Raw genomic sequence first — 11,906 nt, 5'->3', positions numbered from 1 at the left:
CACACACAGCGCACCCATCACCTTTGAACCAGTTCTGAAGACAGTGTTGTGTGCATATTTTGTGCCAGAAACCAGTCATATTTTACACACCTTGGCTTACATGTTTTTCCAGCATACCTTGCATAGGAAGGTACCTCATCTACCTGTAGTGGTGAGCTGCCTCAGCTGGTGGAAGCCAAGCTACACCTTTGCATGGGCATTACAATAGAACCAGCTAGCAGTGTTGCTAAAGATCGCACGCAAGTGCTTGGTTGTGCTGAGAGTCTTTTATTTTAAAACGTTCATTGGCAAGAACATGGAAGATCCACAGAGAGCAATCACAAGAAGAGCCTTTTGCTCACTTCCCCTCTGCATAAGAGCTTGTCTCCATTCTGCAGAAGAAGCCAAGTGCAACATGCAAGCTGTGAACTATACAGATTGTAATCCAAGACTTCCGCCTGGGGTACTTAAGCAGAAAAGCACTGGTAAGCTGGGGACGGGGTCAAGCAGGTATAGGAAGAAGATGCTTCGAGGTTGAATTAGGGAGGAGACACAGCTGATACGTGATAGAGTAGATACTGCTGTGGCACGAGGAACATCGCTGGAAAGCTCAACTGAATTGACGGTTGGGGAACAAGCAAGTAGAACGTATGGGGGAAGCTACCTTTGGCCATGTCTGATTTGGGGAAACTGATCATGTAGAGCAGGCATGTCCAGCTTCCGAGAGACTGTGATCTACTCCCACTATAAAAAACTGCAGTGATCTACCCATTGGATTGACCAAAGTTGTTGAGCTTTTGGGGGGAGCCTTCACCAATCGACCAGGGACGCCCAGAGATCGACCAGTAGATCACGATTGACCAGTTGGACGTGCCTGATGTAGAGTAAGCTATGTTGAGAGCGTCAATAAAGGGCTTGATGTTTTGGTTCTGCAAACAAACCATACCTAGACAGTTCTGTTGGTAGAGCATGAGGCTCTTAATCTTAGGGTTATGGGTTCCAGCCCCATGTTGGGCAAAAGTTTCCTGCTTTGCAGGGGTTGGAACCCTTGTCCCTTCCACCTCTACAATTCTGTGAATCTATTGCAGGGGTAGCCAACATGATGCCTTCCAACTGCTCAGAATTGCCATCTGGCACCATCCCTGACTTCTGGTCATGCTGACTGAGGATGGTGGGAGCTGGAGTCCAGCAACATGTGGAAGGGAGGATGTTGGCTACGTCAGCCTTACAAGATGCTCATAATCTTTGTTCATGCTCTGAAGGTTAACTCCAGTAGGCTAAATCTTCCAAAGCCGAATTTGATCCCTTTAGCTGCTATTGGCTTATAGCTAGGAAGCAGAACAGGAGCAACTCAAAGCTGAAAAATCTACAGCCAAGCTCTGTGGATTTCCCCCTGAGCAACAGCGCTATTGGCATCACCCAGGTCCACAAGACCCGGGCTATGTATTTATTTATTTATTCATTCATTCATTCAGGAGGCAAGTGCTTCTAGGAGGATTTGGGTTTTCCATCTGGCAGGGACACAACCCAGCAGGTAAAACAGCCAGGTGCTGCACTCTGGAAGCACAGCTCCACACCATCCCCCAAATCTCTTTGGTTCTTATTATGCAACTAACTTGTTCCATTGGATGGTGCTGAAGAAAGGGTGTGCCTTGATCCTGTTCACTCCCTCTTCGCCAGAGCCTAAACGGTGCTTGGGATCATATTGCAGAAGCTGGGAAGAGAATGAGAGATGGTAGTTCAGACTCCAAATGCACATTATCACAGCCATTCTCCAATTCTAATGCTAACTGGCCAGCATTCTCACCTCAGAGACTAGGGATGAAGCAGACTGGCTGAGCTTTTCTGGAAGTTGAACCTTGGTGTGAGGATGAATCCCTGAGGGGTGATTCTGGGCTAAAGACTGTAAGAGATCAACAGAGCTATTAAAACCAGGTTACCCTGCAGCAAAGGCTGCTAATGCTAAGGATAACTGTTCTGAAAATAACCCAGTTTGCCCATGCCAACTAAGTAAGCAGTAGGCTCCATGGTGCAGTCGGTCCACGTCAACAAAATTTACACTTTGCAGCAAAGAAGGGAGAGAGAACGAGGTTCAAATGTAGTTTGTCATGCTCCTAGTCAACATCACTTTGTGTAGCACCACTATCGCCATTAGAACGCTTTCTGTTTTCCTAATACTGGCTTGCCAATCTAGATATGACAGTTTTAGTTACTCACAGTTCCACTCAGTAACTCGTACAGCAGCGCCCCAAAGCTCCACCAGTCGCAAGCTTCGGTCAGCTTAGAAATTCCACCCACCTCTGCAGAGAAAAAAGGGTGAATTACAGCAACAGAAAGATCATGCCAGAAGCCCTTATCTCCTGTAACCATCTGAGCAAGAGGCTTTAAAAGGACTGTAGTCACAAAGAGAGGCGTCTCGGGTCAGGCCAGCTTGCCTGTTTTATTGCATTTAAGAGCATTTATAAACCACTTAATATCTAAACATTTCCAAGTGGGGTATAATATAAAAGCAGTATTATGAAAACAAAAATACAAACCAAAACCAATAAATCAGCATAAAATGTCTTAAAAGCATATAAAAGAAATAAATGGGGGGTGATATTTCTTTCCTCTTGCCCCCATCTGTCAAGGGAAGAGCAAATGTCTTCATTACCTGGAGCACAGTATAAGTCTTCCATTGCCTCACTGCAACACTGTGGTTCCACCTCGGTCCACTGGCCAAAGTATGTGAGATGGATGTGACCTATGAACCCACAGAAATGGCAAGAGCAGTTATGCAAAGCCAAGAAAAACAGGAGGCATCAGAAGCTGCTAGTCACCTTTCTGAACACTGTCAAATCCCTATTTGAGTTGCGAATCTCAGAAACTGCCCTCGGGTTTAAGTCTTGGGCACCTGTTTTATTAAATGACAATATGTGCTGTCTATTCACAGCTCCCCTGTAAGCCGAAGGAAATAAACAGGAAATCTAAACAAACATAGTTCAAGTGATGTTATTTAGCAGAACCAAAATGCTGATTATGGGACGGGACTGAACTGAGATATAGACCTGAGGACAGGGAAGCTTTTCTTGCAGTACAGAAAAATGACATGCTAAGTTGGTAAAGCACAAGACTTCATCTCAGGTCATGGGTCTGAGCCCATTGGACAAAGTTTCCTGCATTGCAGGGAGACTAGATGACTAGATGATCCTTGTGGTTCCTTCTAACTCGGATTCAAAGTTCATCATCTCTTCCCCCACAGGTGTATGTGAGAGTGTTTTGGTCTCAACCACTTTTCTCTGAAGGAATTTGGCCCTGGGAGTGTGCTCTCCCTGCCCCTCACAATAGTTTGTTTTTCTGTAATCTCACAAAACATAAGGGAGAGGGAGCTGGAATGTTTTCCCGATGAAACCAAATGCTCCAGCTACCAAATACGACAGACTAGAGTTTTCATTCAGCCCCTTCTTGGGAGAAAACGTACCAGTATCATCCAGCAGTAGGTTTCGTGGGTTGAGGTCCTGGCATAGGATCCCCTGCTGGTGGAGACCCTCCAAAGCCAAAACCAGTTCAGCTGCCCAAAGTTGGATCTGGTCATCACTTACATCCCAGGCCCCAAGGCTGTCCCTGTGCGCAGCCTGGTTCGCTGCAGACCCATATGGCCTTGGTGCCAGCTGTTTATGCTCAGTAGTGAACTCTTCCTGCAAAAGGCTCCCTTCTTTCATTTGTGTCACATTCCGTTGGTTCTCCTGACCACACGAGTTCTGCTGAAGAATGCCAGGATGCACCTGTCTTTGGCCAGCTGGAGAATGCGCAGGCTGTGCTATTCGGTGACATGGAGCTTCTGTTTTTGACACGCATCCTCTTCCTGTCTCTGAGACATGTTGGCTAGATCTCTCGCCTGCATGTGGTTTTGGCTCCTGCTGTGTGGTAGCTCTCTCAGATATGCTGCTGATGCTATCAGTTCTGATAAGTGAGTCACACGACCTGAAAGTCCTCTGGTTGACCAAGCAGTGATGCCCCCAGTGCGCTGGTTTCAAATTAGATTGTGTAGACAAAGTGTGTGTTGCACTTAAATGCTTCCCTCCAATAATGCCCCATGGTCCAACTGCAGGTCCAACATGCCACTTCTCATTCGTTGATGTTCTCACATGCATATGGTCAAGGGACTTCTTCCGAGGCAACGAGTGGTCACCACTTCTGAACAGATTTACAGCAGCAGGGATCTGGCTAGCACTGTTTTCAGGGTAGAAATTGCAGCTCTGCTGGGAAACAGAATCGGCTTCTTGAGGGTTTCCTGTGACCCCTTCTTCACTGGTGTGATTCAAGACCAAGCTGAGCTTTGCATTCACTGTCTTGGAGGTGCTGGAGGATTTATGGTGGAAACAATTCTGGGAGCGAAGATGGGACCAGAGGGTCCCCCCTGTGGGAAAAAGGAAGAAGGAAGAACGGCTTCTCAGAAACATGCCAACTCCAGTTCCTCAACAGCTGTGCCTCCTCTTCCATTATCCCTTCTACAGTTGCCTGCTAGCCTGATACCAGGCCGCAGAGAATAAGAGGGTTGAGAGGACAGAGAGAAGGCAAAATGGTTCAGTTGATCTCTTACTGAACCAGCTCTATTAGGAGGATCAGGCAGCAAGCTTTCAAACTGCACAGAGAAGCTTTCCCTCCCCACCCGGCAGGATTAACAAAAGCTTAAGTGTTCCCAATTTTATTCCTGCCTGAAGAAAAATTATGTGCAATTCAATAGGCTGCTAACCTACTATATCTCTGCAGTCAGGCCGGCAGAGGTATTAGCTAAATTCGGAATGCACAGGATAACTATTCTTCAAACAACTCTCAGAGGAAGAAGCAACCAAAAGTTTCTGGCAAGATAATTTCTCAGACGCCACATGCCCAAAAGTTTCCCACCCACCTCAGGTTAAGAAGGATAGAGTGGATGACCTGCAACCATAAACATGTGTCACAAGCTGCTATAGGGTGACTACAAACCACAAAGCCAGCTGGGATTTAATGGAGAATGGCAGAAAAGAAATCACACAAAAAACGCAAACTGGATGGTTCCAATGTTACATTTCTGTAACTTGCAGAAATGCTGCGGGGCGAACCTAAAAATCCTGTTCCTCAGACTAGTGCCTGATCTAGCATTGATCTGTTAAAAGACTTGCATAATGGGTCACTTTTCATCCAGATCTCTTCTAGCAACAATAAGTTTGGACTACAACAACATAACATCTGACCTGATCTGCAGGAAGTGAAATACTGTATTTTCCCATGTATAAGACTATATTTTTTCCTAAATTTTTGAAGTTTAAAATAAGGGGTTTTCTTATACACGGATAGTGCACAGTGCATTTTCTTAATTTTGGGATAAAAAAATAGAGGGCGTCTTATACATGGGGGAGTCTTATACATGAGAAAATACGGTATTTTGTACAGGATGGCTGGTACTCCAATTTCCTGCTATCATAAAACCAATCTGCTCTACGTGCAAGTGCACACAATTCCCAGTTCCCTGAAGGAGAAATTAGTTTACAGTTGAGTTATCCTCTACAATGAATTTTTCATCTTCCTGTACTGGATGCTACACTCAAGGTATCTCAGAGAGTTATTTGGTTCATGGACAGAAATAATTCCACTCTTTCCCCTTGCCTGCACACTGATAAATCTTAGTCTGACTTAGTCTTAGTACTTTGCATGATCTCCAGTTTGCCCGAAGGTCTCATTTTGTATTAAAAAGCAAATGAAGCCATGTTAGCCCATGATAAGAAAAACAACCCAAAACTCACAGTTGGGCAAGATTTTCATTAGGACCAAGTAAATTTAGCAACAAACACAAAACTCAAGCACGCAAAAGATTTACCCCAGGTGAGGCTGGGAAATAGGAGTGGGGAAATGGCAAATCCTTTAACACTCACCTTTCACGTGCTCCAGGTGGAGGAAGACAGAGTCTTCACTTACAGAGTAGCACAGCAATTCAACCATAAAGGGGATTCCATGTGGGATGATTGTCTGCCTTTCACGGGTCTCCACGTGCGATTTGGGGAGGCTCTGGAAGGGAACACAGAACCAAGAGATGTGGGCTGTCTGTCTGAATGCCGTTTGGCCAGAAGAGCCCAGCAGCCTCTTCCAGTGTGGGAAAGGCCCTCTTACCACCCACTGTATTATAGAACACAGTTGGAAACTAATCTGTAAAAGTCCAAAGCGTGTAGAATGTACAGGAGCCCTGCATGTTTTCCATTTAAGTACTCTGGAGCAGCAAATGATCAGCTGAGAAATATTTTTCTCTAGACTCTGTGCCTTTCCAGCATTGGCCCTGTACCCAAGTTAGGCAGTTCATTATTGCTGAAGAATTTCATTGTTGCCCCAAAATACCTCTGGTTTTATTTGCAAGTGATTCCATACTGGAAAACTTTGAATTGAAAAGGCAGGGCATGCTTTAAATACATTAAAAGTGCTTGTTTATTTCAGGTATTAATAAATTACTTAATCTTCAAAATTCCTAAGTGGGTTTAGAACAACAACACATATACAAGAATAATAGGAATTAAAACTGATCCTGGAAATAGAAAAACTGCCTGCTGAAATAGGAAAGTCATTATCAAGCACCAAAGTTCAGCATGAGACACCCTTTTACTGCAGCTTCTTTCTTAGCATTTCTTTGGTGCAAGTGCTTCTGCAGCTCAGGAAGAGCAAAGGGACTAGTAGAGGCCTGATGCTATAAAGAGGCATTGGCCAAGCAACTTCTCAACAGTAAACAGAAGAGGGTAGCAGATGCATAGAGTCTGTGGAGAAAAGGCTCTGCTATCTTGCCCTCTGTTTAGTCTGAGTGAGGCAAGCACGTATTCCAGCTGAGCTGAGTCCACAAGTTCAAAATAGGTTTGGCCTGGCAGGTAGGAGGAGAAATCCCAGCAATTTCCACCAGTGATAACCATCTTCACCTGCTCACATCAGGTGCTTACATCTCCTCAGCTCCCACAAAGGGGTTACACTAGTTACTTGATTGGCTGAAAGAGTGCCAGATGTCACTCAGGGTGGAAGCCCTTAAGGGTGGAAGCCCTTATAAAAGGGACTAGTAAAATAGTCCCTTTGTCCCTCACATTCCATCATGAGTTCCCTCACCTCCTCAGATTTCATCGTCCATTTGGATAACCCTGTAACTGAGCACCTATGCTTTGTTACTTGTGAGGAGTCCAGAAACCTGCTTCTAAGTAACTAGGTCAGCATAGATTGATTTGAGCTAAAGGGTTCCTATTATTTCCCAAGTCTGCTTTGTCCTCCTGTCTTCATTTTTATTCCTAATAAAACTTGGCTGCTGGAGTCTGAAGTGCGTTAACACTAAACCCAAAGATTCTCAGCCGTTTGTGATTTTACGCACGATTCTTTGATTCATAAATAGGCTGCCAGTTCTTTCATTTAGATATTAATATAATTTAAAGCAGCACTTTAAAATAACTTGTATTTGAACATGTGAGAGAAGAATAAAATTTGTTCTTCTAAAAGGAGAAGAGGGCTAGCGATGGATTTGTAAAAGGAATTCCTCAATAGAAAAGGACATGAGCAAAGCTTCACAAATTGGACAGTATAGAGAGATCTGGGCTAGCTATAACCTCACAGATACTGAAGAGAACAAGGTGGAGCCCAGGAGGGCTTTTTCAAGGCTAGGCTTGTTCTCCAGTAACACCATGTCTAGGATTGCCAAAGGGAAGGAAAGGAGTCAGAGGAAGGCGGTTGCACATACCTTCAGTATAAAGGTTCCCCCAGTAGCGGGGTCCTGCACTATTTGTACCTACAAGCAACAAAAGCACAAGTTAACCACAACAGTGCAATGGTCTGCCTGGTACCCATATGAACCTCAAGGTTTTAGGGTTGGGGAGAATCTCTCTCTATTCTCTCAGGCATTTTAAATCAGTGTTGTTTTTAATTTCCTGCAGCTTTTTAGAGCTTCAGTTGTGTGTGTGTGTGTGTGTGTGTGTGTGTGTGTGTGTGTGTGTGGCGTGTTGCTGTTGTTTCACAGTACTGCTCCTTTTCATTTTGCTTCTTGTTGTTTTACATGATGAAAACTTGTCTGATGAGGCGCTGTAAAAATATGATTGACAAACCAGCAGAATCCTGAAGCCGCTAAAGACTGGATTTCAAAGGCTGGAGCCAACTCAGTTTGCTGCATGAAGTCACGAGGGTGCTCTAAGACAAGGATAAGGAACTTTAGGCCCGCCAGATGCTGTTGGACCACAGCTGCCCTCAGCCCCAACCAACATGCCCAATGGTCATGCACTGCAGAAACATCAGGGGCAGCGGGGGGCGCGGGGAGGTTAATCTTTAAGGTGCCAGGGCTTCTTCGGGCTTTTGCTACAATTGCCTGACATGGTTACTCTTCCAGAACACCATCTCAGGTGCAACTAGTTACCTTGTCAATTATTCCTACAACCTTACAGTGCCTCAGGTTCTCCACTGGTGCGCTGAGTGTCCTAATTGGCCGAAAGCGAAGGCTGCTGTAACCCTGTCAATCAATGAAAAATTGAGAAACGTCTTAGTTTGAGAAACCAGGTGGAGTAGAACAAAGGAGACAGTAACAGTACTCGGTGGTTTTTGTTTTTTAAACTGCTGGGAATCCAGCTGCACGTCCCCCCCCAAAAAAAAATTCTCACCGTTTCAGTGGAGCTTCCATTTCCCAGAGTTCGTTGCAGATGGCAGTTGAAGATCTCTTCAGCGCGTTTCAAGTACTGGGTGATCTTCCTCTTCACAGCTTCCCGGCGCTCCTTATTAGGATCCACTGCATGAGAGTCATGGGCATTACTCATTCTTAGCTCTCATTTTATGTAGTTCTTTTTAGATCCTCAGCTGTTCCTCACATCACAACGTGCCTGGCCCAATAGCCAAGGCTGTGTGTTCCCCACACTTTTAAAAAGCTAGAATTCTGCACCCACAAGCAATCTAAATTCTGTGCCACAAAAAATGAATTCTGTGACATTTATAAATTCGCAATAAGAAATGAAATGAAATAAAATGAAATAAAGAGAGATGATGAAACTGTTAAAAGGTAGAGGGAAGTCAATTATGTAGAAGATATGAACATGTATAGAAAAATAAATAGACTATGTACGTTTATGTAAAGAAAAGATGACATTCATCTGTACATTTTAAATTGCTCTCTCTATATATATATTCACATAATTTGTATGATTTTACATCTTTTTTGCAGTATTTTTTTCCTCATCCAGTCAGCTGGGTGGGCAAGAGCCTACGAAGAGCATTTGTAAGTTAGCCATGCACCTTTCATGCTTCGATGTTCCCCCTGCCCCAGGGTCCAGTGGTGGACCTTACAGTCTCAAATTCCAGCAGCACCCTGTGTGGTGTCTAATTTTGCCCCACAACCAGCACCTCTGGCCTTCCATTCTACATCATACTTGCGGTGCCCCATACAGCATCCTTGAGGCTCCACGCCCAGTACAAATGAACTGGTTGCACTCCCCTAAATCCGCTTCTGCCAGGATCCCTACATCTTTCACAACCCACCCACTCCACTTCCCCACCGTACCCTGAACCCCGTGGAGGAGCACATCCACGCCATTCTTGTAATGGTTGAAAGCTTCTTCGTAGTCCTCGCTCACATCCCGCTCCAAAGCCAGGCGGATCTGCTTAGCCGCATCCACCAGGTAGTCACGCTTCCCAGTTCCGTGCACGTCAACGCCCCCTGGCGCAACCCGGCTTCGGATTTGCTCCAAATACACTCGGGCCTGGGAGAAGGCTCGAGTGCAGGATTCGGAATCCATGCCCAAACCGTTGCTCAGGGGGTCACTCTGCTTAGAAACTGGCCATTCTCAATGAATCCTCACCAGCCTACTTCCTGTAGTACTTGAGACAAAGGCAGAATTAGAGGGAGAGAAAAAGGAAGGGTGAATTAGCAGGTTAGGGAGAAGATTGGGGGTTGGGTGCAAAGGGCTACAAATCAGAGCTAGAAAGTGCCAGCACTCAAAAGAGTGGAAAGAGTTTGCAAGCGATACAGTCCCTGCAGGAGGGCTGTCACATAATGAGAGTTGCCCACGTATGAGAGTTTTGAGTATTTTGTCAAGGATTAAACACTTGCTTAATCCTTTTTAAACAGGCCTTTGGTTGACCTGATCAACATTCTATACCCTTTTAAAATGTGGCTCTTTTTTTGGGGGGGGGGTATTACTGGGTTACAGTCATACCTCGGGATAAATGTGCTTCAAGTTAAGTATTTTCGGGTTGCGCTCCGCGGTGACCCAGATGTAACGGAGCGTGTTACTTCCTAATTTCGCCACGTGTGCGTGCGCAGACAGTCAAAATGACATCACACGCATGCGCGGAACTGTGAAACGCGACCCCCACACGCGCAGTCACGGGTTGCGTTCGCTTCAGGATCCTGAGGTACCACTGTATTGTTTTTATTTTTATTTTATATATTGTGATCTTTTTTGTGAACCACCCTGAGACCTCCAGGTATAGGGCGGTATATAAATTCAGTAAATAATAATTGCAAATACAACCATGGTATTGAATGCTCATGTCGCAGTAAGCGCCCTCTTAGAAGAGGCTTTCCCCTCCTCCTCTAACAGGAGGAAGCCTCTTTTGAAATTGTGCCAACCACCTGTTGTTTCCATAAGTAGGTAGCACTAAAAACAACAATAATAAAAAAGAATCTAAGAGTTTAAATCGATTATTCAGACCACATCAACCAACCCAAGACTGCAGCCCTGCTTTTGCCCAGGCCAGGCCTTAGGAAGCAATAGATAGGTGCGATTAAGGTTCACAATAGGTTTCTGCCTCCACCGTTCTTCTGCAAGCCAAACCCAAGAGGCTGTTTGTTTCTAAGCTCTTGTTCCTCTCGGAGGCAAGCCGGCCGGAAACATAACGGCGGGTGCTAACGGTATGCCACGGGCTGCACGGTTAGCCTCGAGGCCTTTGGACGCTAAGGCCAGGTGGAGCCACAGGCCCCGGAGGAGCTGCACAGACTCGGACGAATGGACGCTCCCCATTCTCCCTCCGGCGCTAATAAAACTACCAGTGCTGGCACAGCCTTAACTTGGAGAGGGTCGGTGCAGGAATCCCAGAAGCCTTGAAGCAAGGTGCTGTGTTGCTAAGAGAGGGCCATTGTGTGCGGGCATCCGCTGCCGGCCTTAGAAGGCGGGGAAGGCCTCGCTAGGGAGATGGCCGCACTTGCAACCCCCCCTCCCCGCGCGCCATGGTTATAGCCAGGATTTTTATTGGGGGGGGCAGGACTTTTGTTAGAGGGGGGCAGAACCGACGTGATTGGACAGTTAAGTATTTCTATTGTTTTACTCGATCTGGAGGGGGGTGCAGCTGCCCCCCCCGTGACGCTTAAGGAAGCAGGTGGTGCAAAAGATAAGCTGTAGTGGGGGGGCGAACCTGGCCTAACCCCCCCCTCGGGCCCCCCCCCCTTTCTCGGCTAAGAACGCGCTGCAACAACCTGCTCGCCTCTTTCCCCGGGGTGTGTGTGACGTGGGCAGGGCACAGGTGCCTGCGGGGAAGGGGCATCCCGTACCTAAAGCAGTCGTGGTGCCTGAGATGCTCTTCGGAGGGCGAGGCACGGAATCCCCGGCGGCGGCGGCGGCGGCGGCGGCGCCTCCTCCTCCTCCTTCCATCTCGGCTCGGGGATCCGGCTCGCCGGTGGAAGAGCCAGGTGTCGGAGGATGCAACTTGCGGGGGCTGTGTGGGTGGTCCGCGGCTGCAGCCATTGGCTGCGGATGATCTCACTAGCCGGCCTTTAGAATAAAGCACCAATCCCCGGGCAGCTGGCTCGAGAGCTGCCTCTTAAAGAGCCCGCGTCGAGGTCTGCAGAGCCAGGCTGCAGAGCCCAAAGCAAGGGGCGTGGGAAGAGTCTGTCTCCGGGGGTGGGGGCCCCTTTAAAAGAGGGGCATGGGGGAAACGAAATTAAAACTGTTGGAAATGAAATTAGAAATGTTCCT

At 46.6% G+C, this 11,906-nt stretch overlaps 1 protein-coding gene across 2 annotated transcripts; it reads right to left on the bottom strand.

Moving 5' to 3' along the window:
• Window positions 1–251: 251 nt before the first annotated feature.
• RPS6KL1 (ribosomal protein S6 kinase like 1) lies at window positions 252–11,662 on the bottom strand. 2 transcript variants are annotated; one of them, XM_081208702.1, is made up of 11 exons: window positions 11,483–11,662; window positions 9,494–9,810; window positions 8,604–8,728; window positions 8,363–8,455; window positions 7,697–7,744; window positions 5,874–6,006; window positions 3,440–4,378; window positions 2,633–2,722; window positions 2,197–2,279; window positions 1,787–1,882; window positions 252–1,693 (listed from the first exon to the last, which is right to left on the bottom strand). In XM_081208702.1, the coding sequence occupies exons 2-11, from the start codon at window positions 9,726–9,728 to the stop codon at window positions 1,583–1,585; spliced, it is 1,953 nt and encodes a 650-aa protein (XP_081064828.1). In that variant the 5' UTR covers window positions 9,729–9,810; window positions 11,483–11,662; the 3' UTR covers window positions 252–1,582. The 2 variants fall into 2 exon arrangements, with proteins under 2 accessions (XP_081064828.1, XP_081064829.1); XM_081208703.1 differs by having other exon boundaries at window positions 9,494–9,802.
• Window positions 11,663–11,906: the final 244 nt, after the last annotated feature.

This window comes from Podarcis bocagei (assembly GCF_964188305.1).
Source record: "Podarcis bocagei genome assembly, chromosome: 1".
Classification (NCBI taxonomy): domain Eukaryota; kingdom Metazoa; phylum Chordata; class Lepidosauria; order Squamata; family Lacertidae; genus Podarcis; species Podarcis bocagei.
The sequence above is the reverse complement of the archived record's forward strand: the minus strand, read 5'-3'. Positions and strand labels throughout refer to the sequence as shown.

Excerpts from the sequence above, each read along its gene's own strand:
- RPS6KL1 (XM_081208702.1), bottom strand. The coding sequence starts at position 9,728 with ATGGATTCCGAATCCTGCACTCGAGCCTTCTCCCAGGCCCGAGTGTAT. Across the intron at positions 2,280-2,632 it reads AGACTTATACTGTGCTCCAG|AGGTGGGTGGAATTTCTAAG; the intron begins GTAATGAAGACA and ends TTTTCTCTGCAG. Across the intron at positions 1,694-1,786 it reads CTTCATCCCTAGTCTCTGAG|CTTCTGCAATATGATCCCAA; the intron begins GTGAGAATGCTG and ends TTCTCTTCCCAG.